The sequence below is a fragment of the Microtus oregoni genome, unplaced genomic scaffold, assembly GCF_018167655.1.
Source record: "Microtus oregoni isolate MIOR12 unplaced genomic scaffold, Mior012 000006F_ref0000085, whole genome shotgun sequence".
NCBI classification, from domain to species: domain Eukaryota; kingdom Metazoa; phylum Chordata; class Mammalia; order Rodentia; family Cricetidae; genus Microtus; species Microtus oregoni.
In genome coordinates, this window is record NW_024543065.1 from 39,614,974 (window position 1) to 39,634,598 (window position 19,625).

At 37.7% G+C, this 19,625-nt stretch overlaps 1 protein-coding gene across 2 annotated transcripts in view; it reads left to right on the forward strand.

Annotated features, from left to right (window-relative positions):
- Nucleotides 1-8,196: 8,196 nt before the first annotated feature.
- Nucleotides 8,197-19,625, forward strand: part of LOC121449174 (vomeronasal type-2 receptor 116-like) — a 34,670-nt gene continuing 23,241 nt past the window's right edge. For both annotated transcript variants that reach the window (XM_041653441.1, XM_041653442.1), the window contains exon 1: nt 8,197-8,381. In XM_041653441.1, the coding sequence (XP_041509375.1) occupies nt 8,197-8,381 (185 nt within the window). The remainder of the gene's footprint in view (nt 8,382-19,625) is intronic.

Here is a 19,625-nt window from a genome sequence, read left to right on the forward strand (position 1 = left end):
TTGTTAACTCCGGTCACTTTTTTAGTAGTAGGGTTTGTGTGTTTTCCTCCTTTGATTTGCACTGATGAAGGGTCTCTAGATGTCTGAGTTATTGTGGTCATTGTTGGATTCCTTGGTTAGTGATTTTCCTTCTATTATTTTCTGTAAGGCTGGATTTGTGGCTACGTATTGTTTAAATTTGTTTTTATCCTGGAAAATTTTTTTTCTCCATTTATAGTGAACGAAAGTTTGGCTGGATATAGTAGTCTGGGCTTGCATCCGTGGTCTCTTAGTTTTTGGAGTACATCTATCCAGGATCTTCTGGCTTTCATGGTTTCCATGGAGAAGTCAGGTGTAAGTCTGATAGGTTTACCTTTATAAGTAACTTGGCCTTTTTCCTTTGCGGCTCTTAATATTCTTTCTTTATTCTGTATATTTTGTGTTTTGATTATTATATGGCGAGGGGATGTTTTCTTTTGATCCAGCCTATTTGGTGTTCTGTATGCTTCTTGAACCTTCATAGGTACGTCTGTCTTCAGGTTGGGAAAGTTTTCTTCTATAATTTTATGAAGTATATTTTCTGGACCATTGAGCTGCACTTCTTCTCCTTCTGCTACTCCAATTATTCTTAGGTTTGGTCTTTTTATTGTGTCCCATATTTCCTGAATGTTTTGTGATGAGAGTTTGTTGGACTTGCTGTTTTCTTTGATCAGAGCGTTTATTTTCTCTATGTTATCCTCAGAATCTGAGATTCTTTCTTCTATCTCTTGTATTCTGCTGGTTATGCTTGATTCTGTAGTCTCTATTTGTTTACCTAGATTTTCCATGTCCAGCCGGCCCTCTATTTGTGTTTTCTTCTTTGCCTCCATTTCAGTTTTCAAGTCATGAACTGTTTCCATTATCTGCTTGATTGTTTTTCCTTGGTTTCCTAGGGTATCATTCACTGAATTAGTCAATTCCTCGAACTTTCTGTTATACTTCTCATCCATTTCTATAAGGGTGTTTTTTATATGCTGCTTAAGGGTGTCAATCACTTTCATGAAGTCAGTTTTTTCTACTTCTTCTTGATTAAGGTGTTCATGTCCTCCTGTTGTGAGGTCACTGGCTTCTGGTGGTTTTGTGTTGTTTTTCAGATTGTTGGGAGAATTCCTGCATTGGCATCTGCCCATCTCTTCCTCCCAATAATCTCCTTTGGATCTTCTTTTACAGGATCAGGTCTTCTTGCCCACTGATGTACTTTCCCAGTGATGTCACTCCCCAGAGATGTTTCTCCACAATGATGTTTCACTTGGGGCCCAGATCGAAACTCTGCGCTGCTTGGTTATCTCGCGAACAAAGGGCCCACCCTGCTCGCTGCGGGCAGGCTATGGGAACAAAGGAGTTACCGGCCACCCCTTTGTCCTCCCGGTTCGGGTTCGGTCTCAGCACCCTAGCATACTGAGCAGGGAGGTGCTATGCCCCAAAGAAGGGAGGGAGGGAGGGAGACAGGGGGTGGGGGGATCTGGATGTGAGCTGGATGGGATCGGGAGAGAGAGGAGGTATTGGGCAGTATAGCCCCTGTAGGATGGCCAGGAAGTGTGGGCTGGCTGAGGTTTGTTCCCGGCTGCCGCAGCACTCACTCACCACAATGATGTTTCACTCGGTGCCCAGATTGATCCGCGCTGCTTGGTTAGCTCGCAAACAAAGGGCCCACCCTGCTCGCTGTGGGCAGGCTATGGGAACAAAGGAGCTACCGGCCACCCCTTTGTCCTCCCGGTTCGGGTTCAGTCCCAGCGCCCTAGCAGACTCTTAAATATACTTTGTATCAAGTTTAAAGTTGCCATCCTGGGTAGTCTTGGTTCGGTATTAATTATTAAGTGTTGAAGTAAAAATAACACACTCACCAATCCAGAAGGAAGTGGCTCAGATGCCTCTTTGTCTACCAGGGAATATGGGGAAAATTCTAGACCAAGTCATCAAACTGTGGTGTAAGGAACTCTTTCACATCCAAGAGAAAGAGTGTGTAACCCTCTTCCCTGGCTTCTTAATAGTCAGGTATACCCAGAGAAAATCATGCACATTGGGCCAGTTCACACTATTCCATTGGTCATTAGGCTGAATGATCAAATTCTTACATTTCTCCTTTTTTGTCTAACTAAGAAGACTTTAATCCTAACAGAAAACTATATACAATAAAAACAATTATTAAGCATTGTCCAGAAGAAAAGGCAATAATATAAACAAAAAAGGAACTGCTACCAAGAACACCTTTAAGCAAAAACCACATTCTAGATGTCCAAACCATCATTAACTGGCAAATTACAGAGATTACTCCAATAGTTGTCCTTTTCTGAAAAGTGTAAGTCTTGTACCTAATACACCCTTATGCAAGATTTGAGAGGATGGTAATTGTAACTATCTTGTGTTCAAACTGATCAAAGACCTGAGCAGAAAAGTAATATTATCTGAGTAAGCAGAAAGTGCAAGCAAGATACTTCTAAAAAATGTATGAAATTACAGAGACAACTGCTTTGCCTGTAAGTCACCCAAAGATTCTCTGCAATGTTGGAGCATCCAACAATGTATGTAGGATTATTGCATCTGACGAACCATTTTCAGAAGCAGAAAAAATTAAAGTCTGTTCTTATCTATCTCAGAATGGTTCAACAGTTACTTTTCCTGGAATCCTGCTTGACAGATTGGAGAGCATGTTTGCTGTGAGCACGTGATGCATGAGGAGCTTTTTGTCCAATAAGACAGTTTTGCAAAAAAGAAAAGACACTTAATAAGGAGTGCCTGCAGTGCCTGTCTTCCTCGCTGGAGTAGATCAGTGTCGTACATCAACAGATTTTCAAGTTAGTAAAATATTTAAAATGCCATTCAAAATGTCTTTGAAGCATTTGAAGATTATCTATCGTTGTGGAATATATCTCTGCAGGCAGTGTGGTGAACTTGTGAGCCATCTCTTCAGATTCCTATTTTCTATGTCTTTTATAAAGGATTAATATCTATTTTTAATACTTAGTATTGATTTTTTTGAGACAGAGTTTTCCTGTAGTTTTAGAGCCTGTCCTGGAACTAGTTCTTATAGACATAATTTTGACATAAATAATGGCTCCTTGGTAAAGCACATTGCTTTGTGGAAGGTCCAAGGCCCTCCCTACTATACCTAGGCTGAGCTGAGCATTAGATGGGGGTGGGCTTGGAGGATGTGTGGAGAGAATGGGAGTGGGAATTTGGATTTTTTTTAAAAATCTAATAAATTAAATAATAAGTGGCTCCTTGTATAGTAATCAATAATGAAGGTGATGGAAAAGCAAAATTCACCTAAATACAAAGTTGTATGTATATAAAAGTGCTGTAATGAATTCATTATGCTGTATACTATTGAAGAAAGATGTAATATTTGTGAGAAGGACAATATTAATACTGGGTTCCATGTACAAACTAGAATACTGGAAATTTTGAATACAATGTTTAAAGATGAATTTTCCCCATTAAAGGTTCCATCTGCCATGTCCCTATTTGTGTGTGTCTGTGTTTGATCTACCAGGACAGTTCATACAGAATCCCAGATTTTATACATACATGTTAATTTTTAGGTGTTTAACAAGATCTAGAGAAGAGAACCAAAACAATGCACTAATAAATATCTATTACTCCCACTACACACACACACATGAAAGAACTGTATTTGTTCTAATTTGTGAAAAGTGATGAAGATGGCTCAGTCTGTATTTGTTTTCATACATTCAGTTCAATCACCCTATTTGTTGAAGCTGCTGAGTTTATTCCAGGGTCTATTTCTAAATCCTTATAAAAGATCAGGTGTCCACAAATGTCTGGACTTAAAGTATCTTCCATTTGATTTATTTGACCAACTTCTCTGCTTAGATACCAGACCATGAACCTTTTAATTCTATGGCATCTGAAGTATGTCTTAAAATGGTGAATGGTGAGAACTGCTGCTCTGTTATTAATTTTGGTATTATTTTTAGCCATCCCAGGTTTGCTGAGTTTACATCATAATTAAAAAATCCTCTTCATAGATCTGGCAACAATTGTGTAGGACAAAGATTTAATGAATATATTGTTTTTGTCAATCAGAGTGATCCACGAGCATAGGGAATCTTTTCATCTTTTGATATCTTTTTCAAATTTTTTTTATTTTAAAGCCACAAATATTTTAATCACACAAAAGCTGCTGTTAAGATGGGAGTATGCATTACAGTGAGATTAAATAGCTAAAACGTTACAAAAAATTAATGAGCATGTCAGTACCTTGAGAATTCATATGAATGTTTATATTTAAAATGTGAGTAGAAATTGTGGGCACCATTGTGGTAAGCATATACAGCTAATACTGTTAGTAATAGAGGAATACCTTATGATCCAAGCATGCCTCTCATGGAATTTTCTAGGAACCAAAAGTCAGCATAGGAAATAGACACTTGCTCGTTCCTCTTTATTTCAGCATTATTCAGAAGATACAAGATATGGAATGAACATCCCAACACATGAGTAAATTAAGATATCATCTAAAATTGAATGATTTTACTTTCAAATATACAAATATTCATTATTGTTATTTACAGTGCATTCTTAGAATTTTTAAAGATTCATTCAACAAATTACCACAGTTGAATATACACCCAGTGATTTTTAACTTAAACATTACACTGATTTTATTGAAGCTTAAATTAATAGCTACCATGTAATCCATAAATTTGTGAAACCAATGATGAAATTAAATGAATAAGTTTACTAGGTACAGATGTTGCTTTGACATGTTGGAATTAAGATGAATGCGTCATAGAACTTACATGCACATAGAGGAGTTGTCTTCAACCTGGAAGAGTTAAATGATAGGGCATCTCTTGGGTATATTCCCAAGAGTGGTATTGCTGGGTCCAGGGGTAGGTTGATCCCGAATTTCCTGAGAAACCGAAACACTGACTTCCAAAGTGGTTGCACAAGATTGCATTCCCACCAGCAATGGATGAGGGTACCCCTTCCTCCACAGCCTCTCCAGCAAAGGCTATCCTTGGTGTTTTTGACTTTAGCCATTCTGACAGGTGTAAGATGATATCTCAAAGTTGTTTTGATTTGCATTTCCCTGATTGCTAAGAAAGTTGAGCACGACCTTAAGTGTCTTTTGGCCATTTGAAGTTCTTCTGTTGAGAATTCTCTGTTCAGTTCAGTGCCCCATTTTTTAATTGGGTTAATTAGCATTTTAAAGTGTAGTTTCTTGAGTTCTCTATATATTTTGGAGATCAGACCTTTGTCTGTTGCGGGGTTGGTGAAGATCTTCTCCCAGTCAGTAGGTTGCCTTTGTGTCTTAGTGACAGTGTCCTTTGCTTTACAGAAGCTTCTCAGTTTTAGTAGGTCCCATTTCCTAGAGCAATACTGACGAATATCTTGCATATCATCATAGAACCTTCATCTGGTGATGGATGGAGATAGAGACAGAGACCCACACTGGAGCACTGGACTGAGCTCCCAAGGTCCCAATGAGGAGCAGAAGGAGGGAGAACATGAGCAAAGAAGTCGGGACCACGAGGGGTGCACCCACCCACTGAGACAGCGGAGCTGATATGTTGGGAGCTCACCAAGCCCAGCTGGACTGGGATTGAAAAAGCATGGGATAAAACTGGACTCTCTGAACATGGCGAACAATGAGGGCTGATAAGACGCAAAGGACAATGGCATGGGGTTTTGATCCTACGTAATGTGCTGGCTTTGTGGGAGCCTAGCCAGTTTGGACGTTCACCTTCCTAGATATGGACAGAGGGGGGAAGACCTAGGACTTACCACAGGGCAGGAAACCCTGACTGCTCTTTGGACTGGAGAGGGAGGGGGAAAGGAGTGGGGGGAGGGGGAGAAGGGTGGGAGGAGGGAAAGAAGGGTAGGAGGAGGGGGAGGGAAAGGGGAGGCTGGGAGGAGGTGGAAACTTGTTTTTTTTTTCTCCTTTTCTCAATTAAAAAAAAAAAAGAGTTAAATGATGTCATTACCAGGAACTGGAGAAGGAATATTAGGTCATCATGTTAACTGAACAGAAAGACTTCAGAAATTTGATTTTTCACCAATGCTGAAGTTAATTCTCTGTGTGTGTATGAATGTGTGTGTGCATGGATGTGTGTGCATGTGTGTGTCTGTGTACATATATACATGCATTTTAACACAAAGAAAGTGGGAGAGATATTATTTGAGATTTGATTGCCTAATAGAATCCATTGGGGTGCTATGTGAAGCTAGTACAAAGAAAATATCACACTTGTCTCATAAATTGAACAAGCCCCCACACATCATCAAGTGAGCAGAAAACTTTTTGAATTGAAAAATAGAATTAGTAGAAAGATTTGCAGTAGATGTGGTTAACAGCATGTAAAATACCAACAAAGGACATGCTTCACATTTATAAATGTGACAAAACAAAAGTCTTTATGTTATGTATTAAATAAAATAATAATTATTACACAGAAGACAAAACTGGAAAACATAGCAAAACTGGAATGAAGGAGCTTTCATTTGCACTCGTGAAACATGATTTCTCTGGGTCTTGAGATAGAACAATTCTCAATTTTCTGAAAAAGCGACTGTCTCTAACACCTTTGCAGGCTTTTGGGACCCTACTTTTCAAATTGAAGCTCCTTGACCACATTTAATACAAGGTGAGGTGCTTAGTCTTATTACAACTTGATATGCCATGTCATGTTGATATTTACAGGAGGGCTGATATTTTTTAAATAGAAACGGGAGAAGTAGGCTGGGGTGGGGGCAGATAGGAAGTGGAATGACTGAGAAAAGAGGAAGGAGGAGAAACTGCAGTTGGGATGTAAAATAAGTACATAAATAAAAGGTTGAATTTCTTTTCTGTTCCTGTAAAAGACTCCTCCTGTCACATTATTTTCTATCCACAACTTTGCCCACCATGACACCTCATCGAAGAATCAGAGGACATGAACTTTTTAAATGTTGAGCTTTAAATGTGAAGTAAACGCCAGATGATAACCCTAGTGTTGTTTTCCTGGTCTTAAATGATAGTAAGTAACAACAGCAAAGGCTTACCCTACGTTTTCCCTGCTTTCTTTGCAGACCGTATTTGTTGAAATATGTGCATCAGCTCCCACTCAACAAATGGTTCTCACACTGGCATTGCAGGGTCAAGAATGCAAGCAAAACTAGAGGAAAAAGAAAATGGTATTAGAGGAATGTATACATTGAACCCAGGGTCAGGGTCACTGTGCTGTTTCCATTTGCTTTGTAGATACTCAACAAGATTTCTTTGCAGCCACAACTGGAATCTAAAATGAGAAAAACACTGTAGGAAATCAGATGAAGCAGAACATATTGGTCAAAATAAAGAATTCATGTATGAGAACTGAGGATTGGGGAGGGATTTTCTGTTTCAATAATCATATATTCACCTTTTCTTCTCTATACTAATGATTGGTTGGTACAAGGGGTGAGCAATATCATTTAGTATTTGAAATGTAGGACACAAAATATCGATGGAACATGTTGAATATTCAAAAAAACATGTTTATGTGGTGCTCTAAATGTAACAGTGGTTCTGTGATGAACTGGGTAGTTTAGAACAGCAGGATTCTGTAAATTTTGGAATTTTGCCGGATTATTGCTTCTCAAGACAATGGAAGCACAGTGTTTGTTTTAAATATTCTATAACTGTCACTGTTTCAGTATAGGCCCTACTGTGCATCTTGTGTAAAACTCAATTGCTCCCAACATAGAGGTGTTTTTCAAGGATAGGGACTTTGTGAAAGAATTCCAACTGTGTAACCAGAAATTCTTGTGAGTCCTTACTGACTCGTTAGCGCATGTCTCAATGTGGATCAACTAACAAAATCTACTGACATCATTTCTAAAGGCACTGGCACAAACAGAATGCTCAGGAAGTCTTGGAACCAAATATTCTCAAAATGGCATCCTCCAAGGAGCCTTAATTTCTGCAAATATGAATGATGTCAAGAAACTACATTAACTGTCATATATATTTATCACTCAAATTTAAACACAGGGACATCAGGTGCAGAGCCCCAGGGAAGAGACTGTCCAACATTCTTCCAGAGGTGAAAACCACTTTGGAAAGAAAAAAAAAAGCTCTCATCTGGATACAGAAATAAAAGCAGATAGGAAAAATATATGGGTGCCAATGTAATGTATTGATCTGAATAGTACTTCACAACACACACTGCCTAGGTTTTAAGTAGGACAAAGATGTTCACTTTGATTTTCCTCTTATTTCTACTTCTTTTGCCAAGGTTCATTTATCCTAGATGCTTTTGGAGAATGAAGCAGAATAAAGACAAGGATGGAGACTTGGTGAAAGATTGTGCCTTCTTCCTTGCAAGTGTGCAGCAGCCTGTAGAGATAGATTATTTCAAGCACATTCTGAATGAGCAGTAAGTTCCTTTGTATTTTCTATGTTATATAATTTGGGAATAGAAGATGAAAATCAGAGCAATATTTTGAGTCATTTGTTCTGGTGTGCAGCTGTAGGAGTTCTTTGGTAGAGTTTTTGGGGTCGCTTATGTACACTATCATATCATCTGCAAATAATGACAGTTTGACTCCTTCCTTTCCAATTCAAATCCCCTTGATCTCCTTATGTTGTCTTAATGCTATTGCTAGAACATCAAGCACTGTGTTGATGAGATATAAAGAGAGTGGACAGCCTTGTCATGTTCCTGATTTTAGGGGAATCATTTTGAGTTTCTCTTCATTTAATTTACTGTTAGCTGGAGCCTTGCTATATATTGTTTTTTATTATATTTAGATATGATCCTTGTATCCCTAATCTTTCCAAGACCTTTATCATAAAGGGGTGTTGAATTTTGTCAAATGCTTTTTCCACATCTAATGAAATGATCATATGGTTTTTTTCTTTCAGTTTATTTATATGATGGATTACATTGTTAGATTTTCATATGTTGACCCAACCCTGCATCTCTGGGATGAAGCCTACTTGATCATAATGGATGATTTTTTTGATGTGTTTTTGGATTCAGTTTGCCAGTATTTTATTGAGAATTTTTGCATCGATGTTCATGAGTGAGATTGGTATATAATTCTCTTTCTTGGTTGAGTCTTTGTGTATTTTGGGTATCAGGGTAACTGTAGCTTCATAAAAAGAGTTTGGCAATAACTCTTCTGGTTCTGTTATGTGGACATATTAAGGAGTATAGGTATTAGCTCTTTTTGGAAGATCTGGTAGAATTCTTCACTAAAACCATTTGGCCCTGGGCTTTTTTGGTCGGGAGTTTTTTGACGACAGCTTCTATATCCTTGTGACTTATAGGTCTATTTAAATTGTTCACCTGTTCTTGGTTTAATTTTGGTATATGTTATTTATCTAATAAAATGTCCGTTTCTTTTACATTTTCTAATTTTGTGGCATATAGGCTTTTGTAGTAAGAGCTAATGATTCTCTGAATTTACTCAGTGTCTGTTTTTATGTCTCCCTTTTCATTTCTGATCTTGTTAATTTGAGTGTTCTTTCTCTGTCTTTTGATTAGATTGGATAGGGGTTTGTCAATCTTATTGATTTTCTCAAAGAACCAGCTCTTTGTTTCATTCATCCTTTGGATTGTTTTCTGTGTTTCTATTTTGTTGATTTCAGCCCTCAGTTTGATTATTTCCAGTCTTCTCTTCCTCCTGAGTGAGTCTGCTTTTTTTTCTAGAGCTTTCAGGTGTGCTGTTAAGTCTCTAATGTGAGCTTTCTCCATTTCCTTATGTGGGCACTTAGTGCTATGAACTTTCCTCTTAGCACTGCTTTCATAGTGTCCCGTAGGTTTGGGTATGTTGTGTCTTCATTTTTGTTGAATTCAAGGAAGACTTTAATTTCTTTCTTTTTTGAAAAAAAAATTTGTTTGTTTATTTATTTATTATGTATACACTATTCTTTCTGCGTATATACCTGAAAGCCAGAAGAGGGCACCAGACCTCATTACACATGGTTGTGAGCCACCATGTGGTTGCTGGAAATTGAACTCAGGACCTTTGGAAGAGCAGGCAATTCTCTTAACCACTGAGTCATCTCTCCAGCCCTTTAATTTCTTTTTTTATTTCTTCCTTTACCCAGTGGTGGTTCAGTAATTGACTGTTCAGTTTCCATGAGTTTGTAGGCTTTCTGGGGGTGGTATTGTTGTTAAATTATAACTGTACTCCATGGTGATATAATAAGACACAGGTATCTGTGGATGTTTGCTTTGTTACTAAGTATGTGATCAATTTTCGAGAAGGTTCCATGAGGTGTTGAGAAGAAGACATATTCTTTCCTGTTTTGGTGGACTAGTCTATAGATGTCTGTTAAGAGCATTTGATTCATTATATCTTTTAGTTCTCTTATTTCTCTGTTAAGTTTCTGTCTGGTTGACCTTTCTGTTGGTGAGAGAGGAGTGTTGAAATCTCCTACTATTAGTGTGTGGGGTTTGATGTGTGATTTGAGTTTTAGTAATGTTTCTTTTACATATGTGGCTGCTTTTATATTAGGGGCACAGATATTCAGGATTGAGACTTCATCTTGATGAAATGTTACTGTTATGAGTATTAAGTGTCCTTTTCCATCTCTTCTGATTGATTTTAGCTTGAAATCAATTTTGTTAAATATTAGGATATCCATACCCACTTGCTTCTTAGGTTAGTTTGACTGGAAAACCTTTTCCCAACCCATTACTCTGAGGTAGTGTCTGTCTTTGAGTTTGAGGTGTGTTTCTTGTAAAAAGCAGAATGCTGGATCATGTTTTCATATCCATTCTCTTAACCTGTGCCTTTTTTTTTTTTTGGTTTTTCGAGACAGGGTTTCTCTGTGGTTTTGGAGCCTGTCCTGGAACTAGCTCTTGTAGACCAGGCTGGTCTCAAACTCACAGAGATCCGCCTGCCTCTGCCTCCCGAGTGCTGGGATTAAAGGCGTGCGCCACCACCGCCCGGCCTAACCTGTGCCTTTTTATGGGTGAATTGATTCTATGATATTAAGCAATATTAATGACCAGTGGTTGTTCACTTCGCTTATTTTTTTTGGTGGTAGTGTTTGTGTGTTTTCTTTCTTTGCATTGTGGTGGTGGAGGGTTAACAGATGTCTATTGTCTTCTGGGTGTTCTTTGCTTCCTTGTGTTGAGGTTTTCCTTCTAGTACATTCTGTAAGGCTGGTTTTGTGGATGCATATTGTTTAAAACTGTTTTTTTTTGTCATGGAATATCTTGTTTTCTCAATCAATGGTGAAATAAAGCTTTGCTGGGTATAGTAGTCTGGGCTTGCATCCATGGTCTCTTCGTATCTGCAGCACATCTATCCAAGACCTTCTAGCTTTCATGTTTTCCATTGTGAAATCTGGTGTAATTCTGATAGGTTTGCCTTTATAAATTACTTGACCTTTTTTCCGTTGCAGCTTCTCATATTCTTCCTTTATTATATATTTTCTTCATTATATGGTGAAGAGATTTTTTGGATCCAATTTATTTGGTGTTTTGTAAGCTTCTTGTACCTTCATAGGAAAATCCTTCTTTAGATTGGGAAAGTTTTCTTCTATAATTTCTTTGAATATATTTTCTGGGCCTTTGAGCTGGAATTCTCTTTCTTCTACACTTATTATTCTTAGGTTTGGTCTTTTCATGGTGTCCCAGATTTCCTGGATATTTTGTGTTAAGAATTTGTTGGATTTGATGTTTTCTTTGATTAATGAGTCTGTTTCCTTTATAGTATCTTCAGTGCCTAAGATTCTTTCTTCTATCTCTTATATTCTGTTAGTTATACTTGTCTCTGTAGTTCCTCTTTATTTATCCAGATTTTCTGTATCCAGACATCCCTCAGGTTTTGTTTTCTTCATTACCTCCGTTTCGGTCTTCAGGTCTTGAACTGTTTCCTTTACCTATTTGTTTGCTTTTTCTTGGTTTTCTTGGGTATCTTTGAGTGATTTTTAAAAATTTCTTCTTTTTGTTTGTCTTCTCTTCCATTGCCTTAAGAGAGTTTTTCACTTCCTCTTTAAGGTTCTCCGTTTTCAAAAGATTATGTTTAAAGTTGATTTCTTCTACTTCTTCTGGGTTAGAATGTTCAAGTCCTCCTGTTGTGTGTGCACTGGATTCTGGTGTTACCACGTTGCTTTTCAGGATGCTGGAGGAATTCTTGCATTGATGCCTGCCCATCTCTTCCTTCAAATGAGGCCAGCAGAGTCTTGGCGTCTTGGACCAATCTTTGCTGTGGCTGACTGTGTACTTTGAAGTTTTTCTTGGTCTGCCCTCTCTTAGGTCCCCTCAGCACTGTAACAGGCTCTCAAATCCCCTCTACTCTCCCAAATATTGATTATAAATGTTTGCATTTAAAGGCGGATATGCTATAAAGATTTGTATTGGTACGGATCTTGGTTTATTGATACAAATTTAAAGTCAATTTTGTTATTATCTATATATGTATATATATATATATATATATCTTGATTAAGGAATTGTGTTTGTATAGATCTTTAAAAATATAATGTATAATTAAGAATTATAGATTAATAGATAATCACTTGTAATAGTTAAGCTTGTAGTCATGTTAGTTAGATTTTCTAGATGAACAGATATGTATTTCAGATGAATAGGCATTCTTCAAACCTATCAAAGACTACATAGTATGGCATTTAAAATGTTTTAAGAATTTAGAACTTTTATGACAGTGAGACGTATCTGCTCCTGCCAGCACCAAACAGCTTCAAGAGGAAGACAGGCATTTAAGAGGCTCCTTATGGAGTTTGCTAGCTATTTGAGCAAGAAACTACTCTTGCCTAGACTGCTTGATAGTACATGCAGGACCAACAGAAAAATGACTGCTGAACTTGCTTAAAGGTGAGATGGTCTTTTGGGGTTCCTGCTTCATGAAAGAGTCTGCTAGAAACTGCCATTATTGGCAGAACTATATTTATACTATGGGCCTGTAGGCTGAAGATGGATGCCCCAATGGTACAGAATAACTTTGGGTGACTGTCCAGGCAGCGTGATGTCTCTGTCAATTCTAGAGTTTTGAAAGTTGCTTACAATGTACTTCCTGTTTACTTAGGTAATTTTATATCCTTCTGGATTCTTTGATGGAGCTGAAGAATTTATAGCTATAGTTATAGTTTTCCTTAGTTATGATAAAAGATAAAGTATATATATATAAATATTGTAACTATAGTTCTTGCTTGATACCTGTTTTGTTATATGTAATTTTACTATGTTAAGGTTTAAACCTTCTTTTTTTATTTAAAAAGAAAAGGGGAGGTGATGTGTGATTCCCCTCTGTATGTGGTCAATACTATTTGTTAATAAAGAACCTGGATTGGCCTGATAGGGGTAAATAGAGGTAGGTGGGGAAAACTAAACTGAATGCTGGGAGAAAGAAGGAGGAGTTAAGGATAAGCTATGTAGCCCCACTAGAGACAGACACCGGAATTTTAGCCGGTAAGCTACAGCCTGGTGGCAATGCAAAAATAAATAGAAATGGGTTAAATTAATACATGAGTTATCCAAAAAAAATCTAGAGCTAATGGGCCAAGCAGTGATTTTACTAATACAGTTTCTTTGTGGTTATTTTGATTCTGGATGGCCAGAACAAACAAGCAGACTCCTTCCAACATTTTTTGTTTCCTCTTTATATGTCTCCATTATCCTCATAAAGTTACATTTAAAATAGTTTTCTTTTGGATTAGGATGATCAAGTCCTCCTGTTGTATAACCACTGGGATGTAGCATTACCATGTTGCTTTTTAGGGTGTTGGATAAATTTTTGCATTGGCACCTCCCCATGTCTTCCTTTACTTGGTGCTATCAGTGTTTTTGCCTCTTGGTCAAATCCTTACGGTGGCCGTCTATGTCTTTGGAAGTTTTGAGTGTTTATGTCTTTGCTGGTCTGTATGTCACTGTTTGTGTCTCAGGGAGCCTCTGAGGTCTCTTTGGGAACTCTCACATGGCTTGTCCTCTTGTCTCACTCTATTGGTTCACTCTGCAGTCACAGCTTATGCTTTGTGTTTCTTTCTTGATCCTCTTTCTTGGTTCTCTCTGTGTAGTTGCAGCTTGTGTTTCAGCATTCCTCTGATGTTGCAAGCATGTTGTAGGAGGGTTTGGGTGCAAAGTGGGACTTGTAGCTTTCAGGGTCCAATGGATGGGATGGAGTTATTGGAGCAGCCTACCTGCAAGAAACTCACCTGCTAACTGGCTAGAGCAGCCTTGGCAGGTGGGGGAGTTTTCTGGAGTTTTACCCCAGTATGGAGGGCCTAGAGAATGGGGTGTCCCATCAGGTAGCTCACTGTTTGGTCCTCTTTGTGTTGTAGCAGGCTGTGTTTCAGAGTTCCACTGAAGTTGTGGGTGGATAGGATGGTTTGGGGACAGAGTGGATCTTGTAATTTGCAAGGTCAGATGGATGAGGTGGAGGTATTCAACCAGCCTACCTGCAGGAAACTTGCCTGCTGACTGGCTAGAGAAGCTAAGGCAGGCAGGCAAGGAGACTGGGTTTTTGGCCCCAGTATGGAGTGCCTTGAGAGTGGGGTGTCCCACAACAGGGCTGGACACTGATCTCTTGGTCATCTTTGTGTTGTAGCAGGCTGTGTTTCAGAGTTCCACTGGGGTTGCAGGAGGGTATAAGAGGGTTTGGGGGCAGAGTTGGACTTACGGCTTTCAGTGTCCAGTGCACGGGATAGGGGTAATGGAGTAGCCTACCTGAAGGAAACTCACCTGCTGGCTGGCTAGAGAAGCTGATGCAGGTGGGAGAGGTTTCTGGGTGTTTGCCCCAAGTATGGAAGGCATAGAGAGTGTAGTGTTCCACTGGGTGGCTTGTGACTCACCTCTTGGCTCTCTCTGTGTAGTAGCAGGCTGTATTTCAGAGATCCACTGAGCTTGTGGTCAAATAGGAGAGTTTGGGTGCAGAGTGGGACTTGTAGCTTTCAGGGTCCAATGGATGGGATGGGGGTCTTGGAGCACCCGACCTGTAGGAAATTCCACTCTTAGAATTTTGAAAGCTTCATTTCATTAATTACCACGCTGAAATATATTCACTGATTTTTTTTCCTTTCTCGTTTTTTTTTTTTTAGAAGGTTTCTTTGTGTAACAGTCCTGACTGCCCTGAAACTCATTCTGTAGAACAGGCTATTATTGAACCCACAGAAATTTGGCTACCTCTACTTTCTACATGCTGGGATTAAAGGTGTGTGCCACCCCTGTCCAGCCAAAGTGAATTTTATCTAAACCATAATGCTGATTTCAGACACGTTGAAATACATAGCTTGCATGTAATTCATAAAGGTTTGAAGCCAGCAATAAAATTAAATAAGATGATTGGGTACAGAATCCTCTCAGGCACATTAGAATTCTGATTAAAGGATCCCTGGATTTGTGTACACATAATTGCCCCCAACCTGAAAGAATTAAATGCCATTGGTAGAAATTGGGTATGGTGTAGGAGGTCATGATACTAACTAAAGAGAGACACTCCCGAAATTCAGATTTTTCATAGATGCTAGATGTACTAGTGCGTGTCTCTGTGTGTACATACACACACCCTTTTAAATGAAAGTAGGGGAGGTATTGGTTGAGAATTGAAGGCCTGAAAAAAATGGGAATGACATACCACGTGAAGCCAGTATGAAGAAAACATCACATTTTTCTCATAAATTGTACAAGCACACAGATATCATATGGCGAAAAGGAAGCTGTTTGAACTAAGATATGAAATCAGTACTTAGGTGAGATAAAGCTGTGTGTGACAGATGGGGAAATCACAACAAAGACATGCAAAATGTGTAAAGTGACATAATAAAACAATTTAGGATAAGTTAATTAAGATAATTATTATGCACATAACAAATCTGGATATCATCTTGAATCTTGATCTCTTGAATTTTTAGTTGCACTTTCTAAGAAAGGAAAATTGCTCTGTCTTCTTACGAAAGAATCTTCCTTTCATTTACCTCTATATTTACATCATGGGCCTTAAGGGATAACGTATCACAGAGCAAGAGGTCACGCACATTTTAAATGTTTATTTTTAAATGTACCATAAAATCCATAGCAGAACAGTACTCCTGTTAACCTCATCACAAATACTAAATAAGACACATTACCACCAATAACAAAGGCTTGCTCCATATTTTCCAACATTTTTTGCAGTCCATATCCACTGAAAGAGACTCATCAGAGTACATTCATCAGAAAACTCTTCCTTTGGCAGTACAGGTTCTAGGACAGAATAAATAAATTACTAAAAAAATGGTATAACAAGGTTACTTCTACCTTGTTAGTGGTGGCAGATGCTTTTAATTTCACCATTAGGAGGCAGAGGCAGGTGAATCTCTGTGAGTATGAGGACAGTCTGGTCTACAAGAACTAGTTCCAGGACAGGATCCAAATCTACAGAGAAATCCTGTCTTGAAAAACCAAAAACCTAAAAAGAAAAGAAGAAGGTCACTTGTCACTTTCTATTTGCTTCTAAGGTAATCAACAACAGATAATGAAAGCACAGGGTTTGGTCAAATATTCTGTACCTGCCACTGATGCAGCATAGTCCCCATTGTATATGCTGAGGGGAATTTAACTGCTCCAGAGATGAATCTGATTTCCCTGCATGAACTTTGTAATACCATGTCCAGTGTGCAACCAAAAATTCTGAATTTGTGAGTCCTCTTGAATCAATAATGCATGTCACACTGTGAATCACCTAATAAATTTCCATATATTTCTAAAGGCATTAATATATAGATTGATGAGACTGTCATGGAATAAAATTTTCTCAACGTGGCATCTTACCAGCAGCTTTAATTTTTACAAAGATGAATGATGCTATGAAAGTACCTGAACCAATCTAGTACAGTTGTCAACAAAATTTAATAAAATGGACTGCTAAAATCATGTGCAGGTACCCAGAGAAGAGTGTCAAAACTTCTCAAGAAATGAGGAAACACCTTAAAAAAATCAGCCGGGCGGTGGTGGCGCACGCCTTTAATCCCAGCACTTGGGAGGCAGAGGCAGGCGGATCTTTGTGAGTTCGAGACCAGCCTGGTCTACAAGAGCTAGTTCCAGGACAGGCTCCAAAAACCACAGAGAAACCCTGTCTCGAAAAACCAAGAAAAAAAATCAGGAATGCACAAGTATATATCTTTGTCCACAGCAATAAAAGCAAGTGGGGTACATGGACGTCCATTTGAAGTGCCTATATAAATGGCAAATCACAATTCACACTGATCAGTCATACACCTTGACAAATACAATTTTCCTGAAAGCATTCTACTTCCTATTGGGCAGTTTCATTCATTCAACTTGCATTTGGAGAAAAGGCAGAATGAAGTAGAGGATGGAATCTTGGTGGCAATTTTTGTCTGCTCACTTGCAGCAGTATATTTATTGGCCAGTAGAAAAGAGAATCTTAGCAACATTTAGAATATACAGTAAGTCTCTTTGTATTTTCTATGAAAATGACATCATGCATATTTACATAGCTAGAGGATTAAGAACAGAGCAATATGTTGAAACTTCTATCCTGTTTTCCCAATTTCCACATCAAAAATAAACCCAAAATATTTTTGGAGAATCAATGCTATTTTTCTACTTATAATTTACCCAGAGTGTTCTGTTTTTATCTCAGTTACCCTTGAAATTACAAGGCTGAAATCTGAGTGAAGAAAAGAATTTCTACTTTGTTCCATCATATATAGCCCTTCTCTTCTCAGTTTGCATAGCAAAATAGTAGGTGATGACTTATGAAATGAAGCCCCATTCTATTTTGATTAGTAACATTCTAAGTTGGTACAAGAAAATGACCATAGAGTACAATGTGTAGTAGGTCCTAAAGCATGTGTCAGGACAACTAATATTTGTGGCACATCTAGATGCATAGGTTTTTCATATAGATACACTGTAATTCTCTTGAATGCTCTGTACATGGTCATACTCTATCTTCTGAAGCTGCATCAAGAATGGAAATAGCAAAGCTTTACATTGTGAACATCATATGTGTCCCTATTTCACTGTACTTTGCTTACATACATGTAAACCACTGCCCTTTAATTTCAAAGTTCAGTTCTTTACTTCATTCTGAGAAAAATGAATTATGGAGTGTAAATTTTTCTCTTTATTTTTTTTAAAGAAAAGAAATTGTCTTTTTCATTATACATACCAATCTAAGTGTGAGGTTATCTGTTGTATATGTTTTTGTGGGAACAGTTAGATTCTTTGGGTGGGAATTTTCTTTCTAGTACTTTTTGTAGGGCTGGATTTGTAGATAGGTATTGTTAAAAACTGATTTTTGCCATGACATATCTTGTTTTCTCAATACTAGACCCTTTCATCTTAAAGGTCTTGGAGAGATCAGAAGTACAAGGAATATATCTAAACATAATAAAAGCTTTATACAACAAACCAACCACCAATATCAACTTAAATCGAGATAAACTCAAGGCAATTCCAATAAAATAAAGAACAAGATAAGGCTGTTCACTCTCTCTCCATATCTATTCAACATAGTTCTTGAAGTTTTGGCTATAGAGATGTTTGCATTCTTTGATAAGTAAGGCTGTAACTTCCCTTGTCACTTGTATGAGTGACAGTTGTGGTATGTGTTATTGATAACACTTGAGAATGGTAACAGAGGAAGGAGTTACATACTAAGTTATCTTTACCATTATTTGAGAAGCATGTGTCTTCTCTCTTTATATCCAAATTGTTTCTTATGTGACATTCATATTCCATTAACCTCTTATTTTTGCTTTGAGTATTTTTATTAATTAGAGCTGCATGTTTTACCAATGGGCACTATACACATTTTGATTTTATGAATTATTGATAGTTGTTTTCAAACACAGCAGTTTAGGTAAGTGAATCACTCTAACTCATGAAGAGACTGATGTTTATTAATGTTTGGTGAGCAGGTATTAGTGTTTGAGCTTCAAAAGATCTAGTCTCAAATGACTGCTAGGTGTTACTAGAAGTTTCAATGAAACTATTTCTGTGTTGTAATAGAGAATATTCCAAAATTATTTTTATTTTAAAATGTATGGAAAAATACATAAGGACATCATAGTGGTGCAATTTCTAAGTGAGAAACAGATTCTATTTAACTCTGAGTGAATCATTCAGAATGAATAATATGTTTGATGTTTATTGGTCAGATGATATTAAATGACTAGAAAGAGACAGAAGTTTTTATTCTTTGCAAAAACATATAAACACAAATTGGTATTATTCACTCCCAATTTACTTGTTACCAAATTTTATTACAAAACCCTCATAAATATTTTCCTTACATTTTAAAATTTGTAGTCTTCTATTTTACTAAGATGTAATACTGACATATACATATTCCAGTAGGATGCTATTGTTCTTAAGGGTATGTATAGGTATTCAAAGACTGCTTTCTAAAATAAAAGGTACGTTGGTCAGATATACCCCATATACCCAGTGTGAATATATTACATTTCTTTTCAAACTCAAATAGGTGAACAATAATAAGCAGGTAGTTCATGACCTTAATATCTGCACTAAGGAATTGGAGCAGATGTATATCTGTATATTTGAGGCCAGCCTACTCTATAGCAAAGTATCATTCAAAACCTTGGAATCCATTCCCTGTTTATGGCCCACAGAAGCATTAATCCTGTCTATATACATTAGTGAATACATACATAGGCCTCTCCCACTTACATCTCT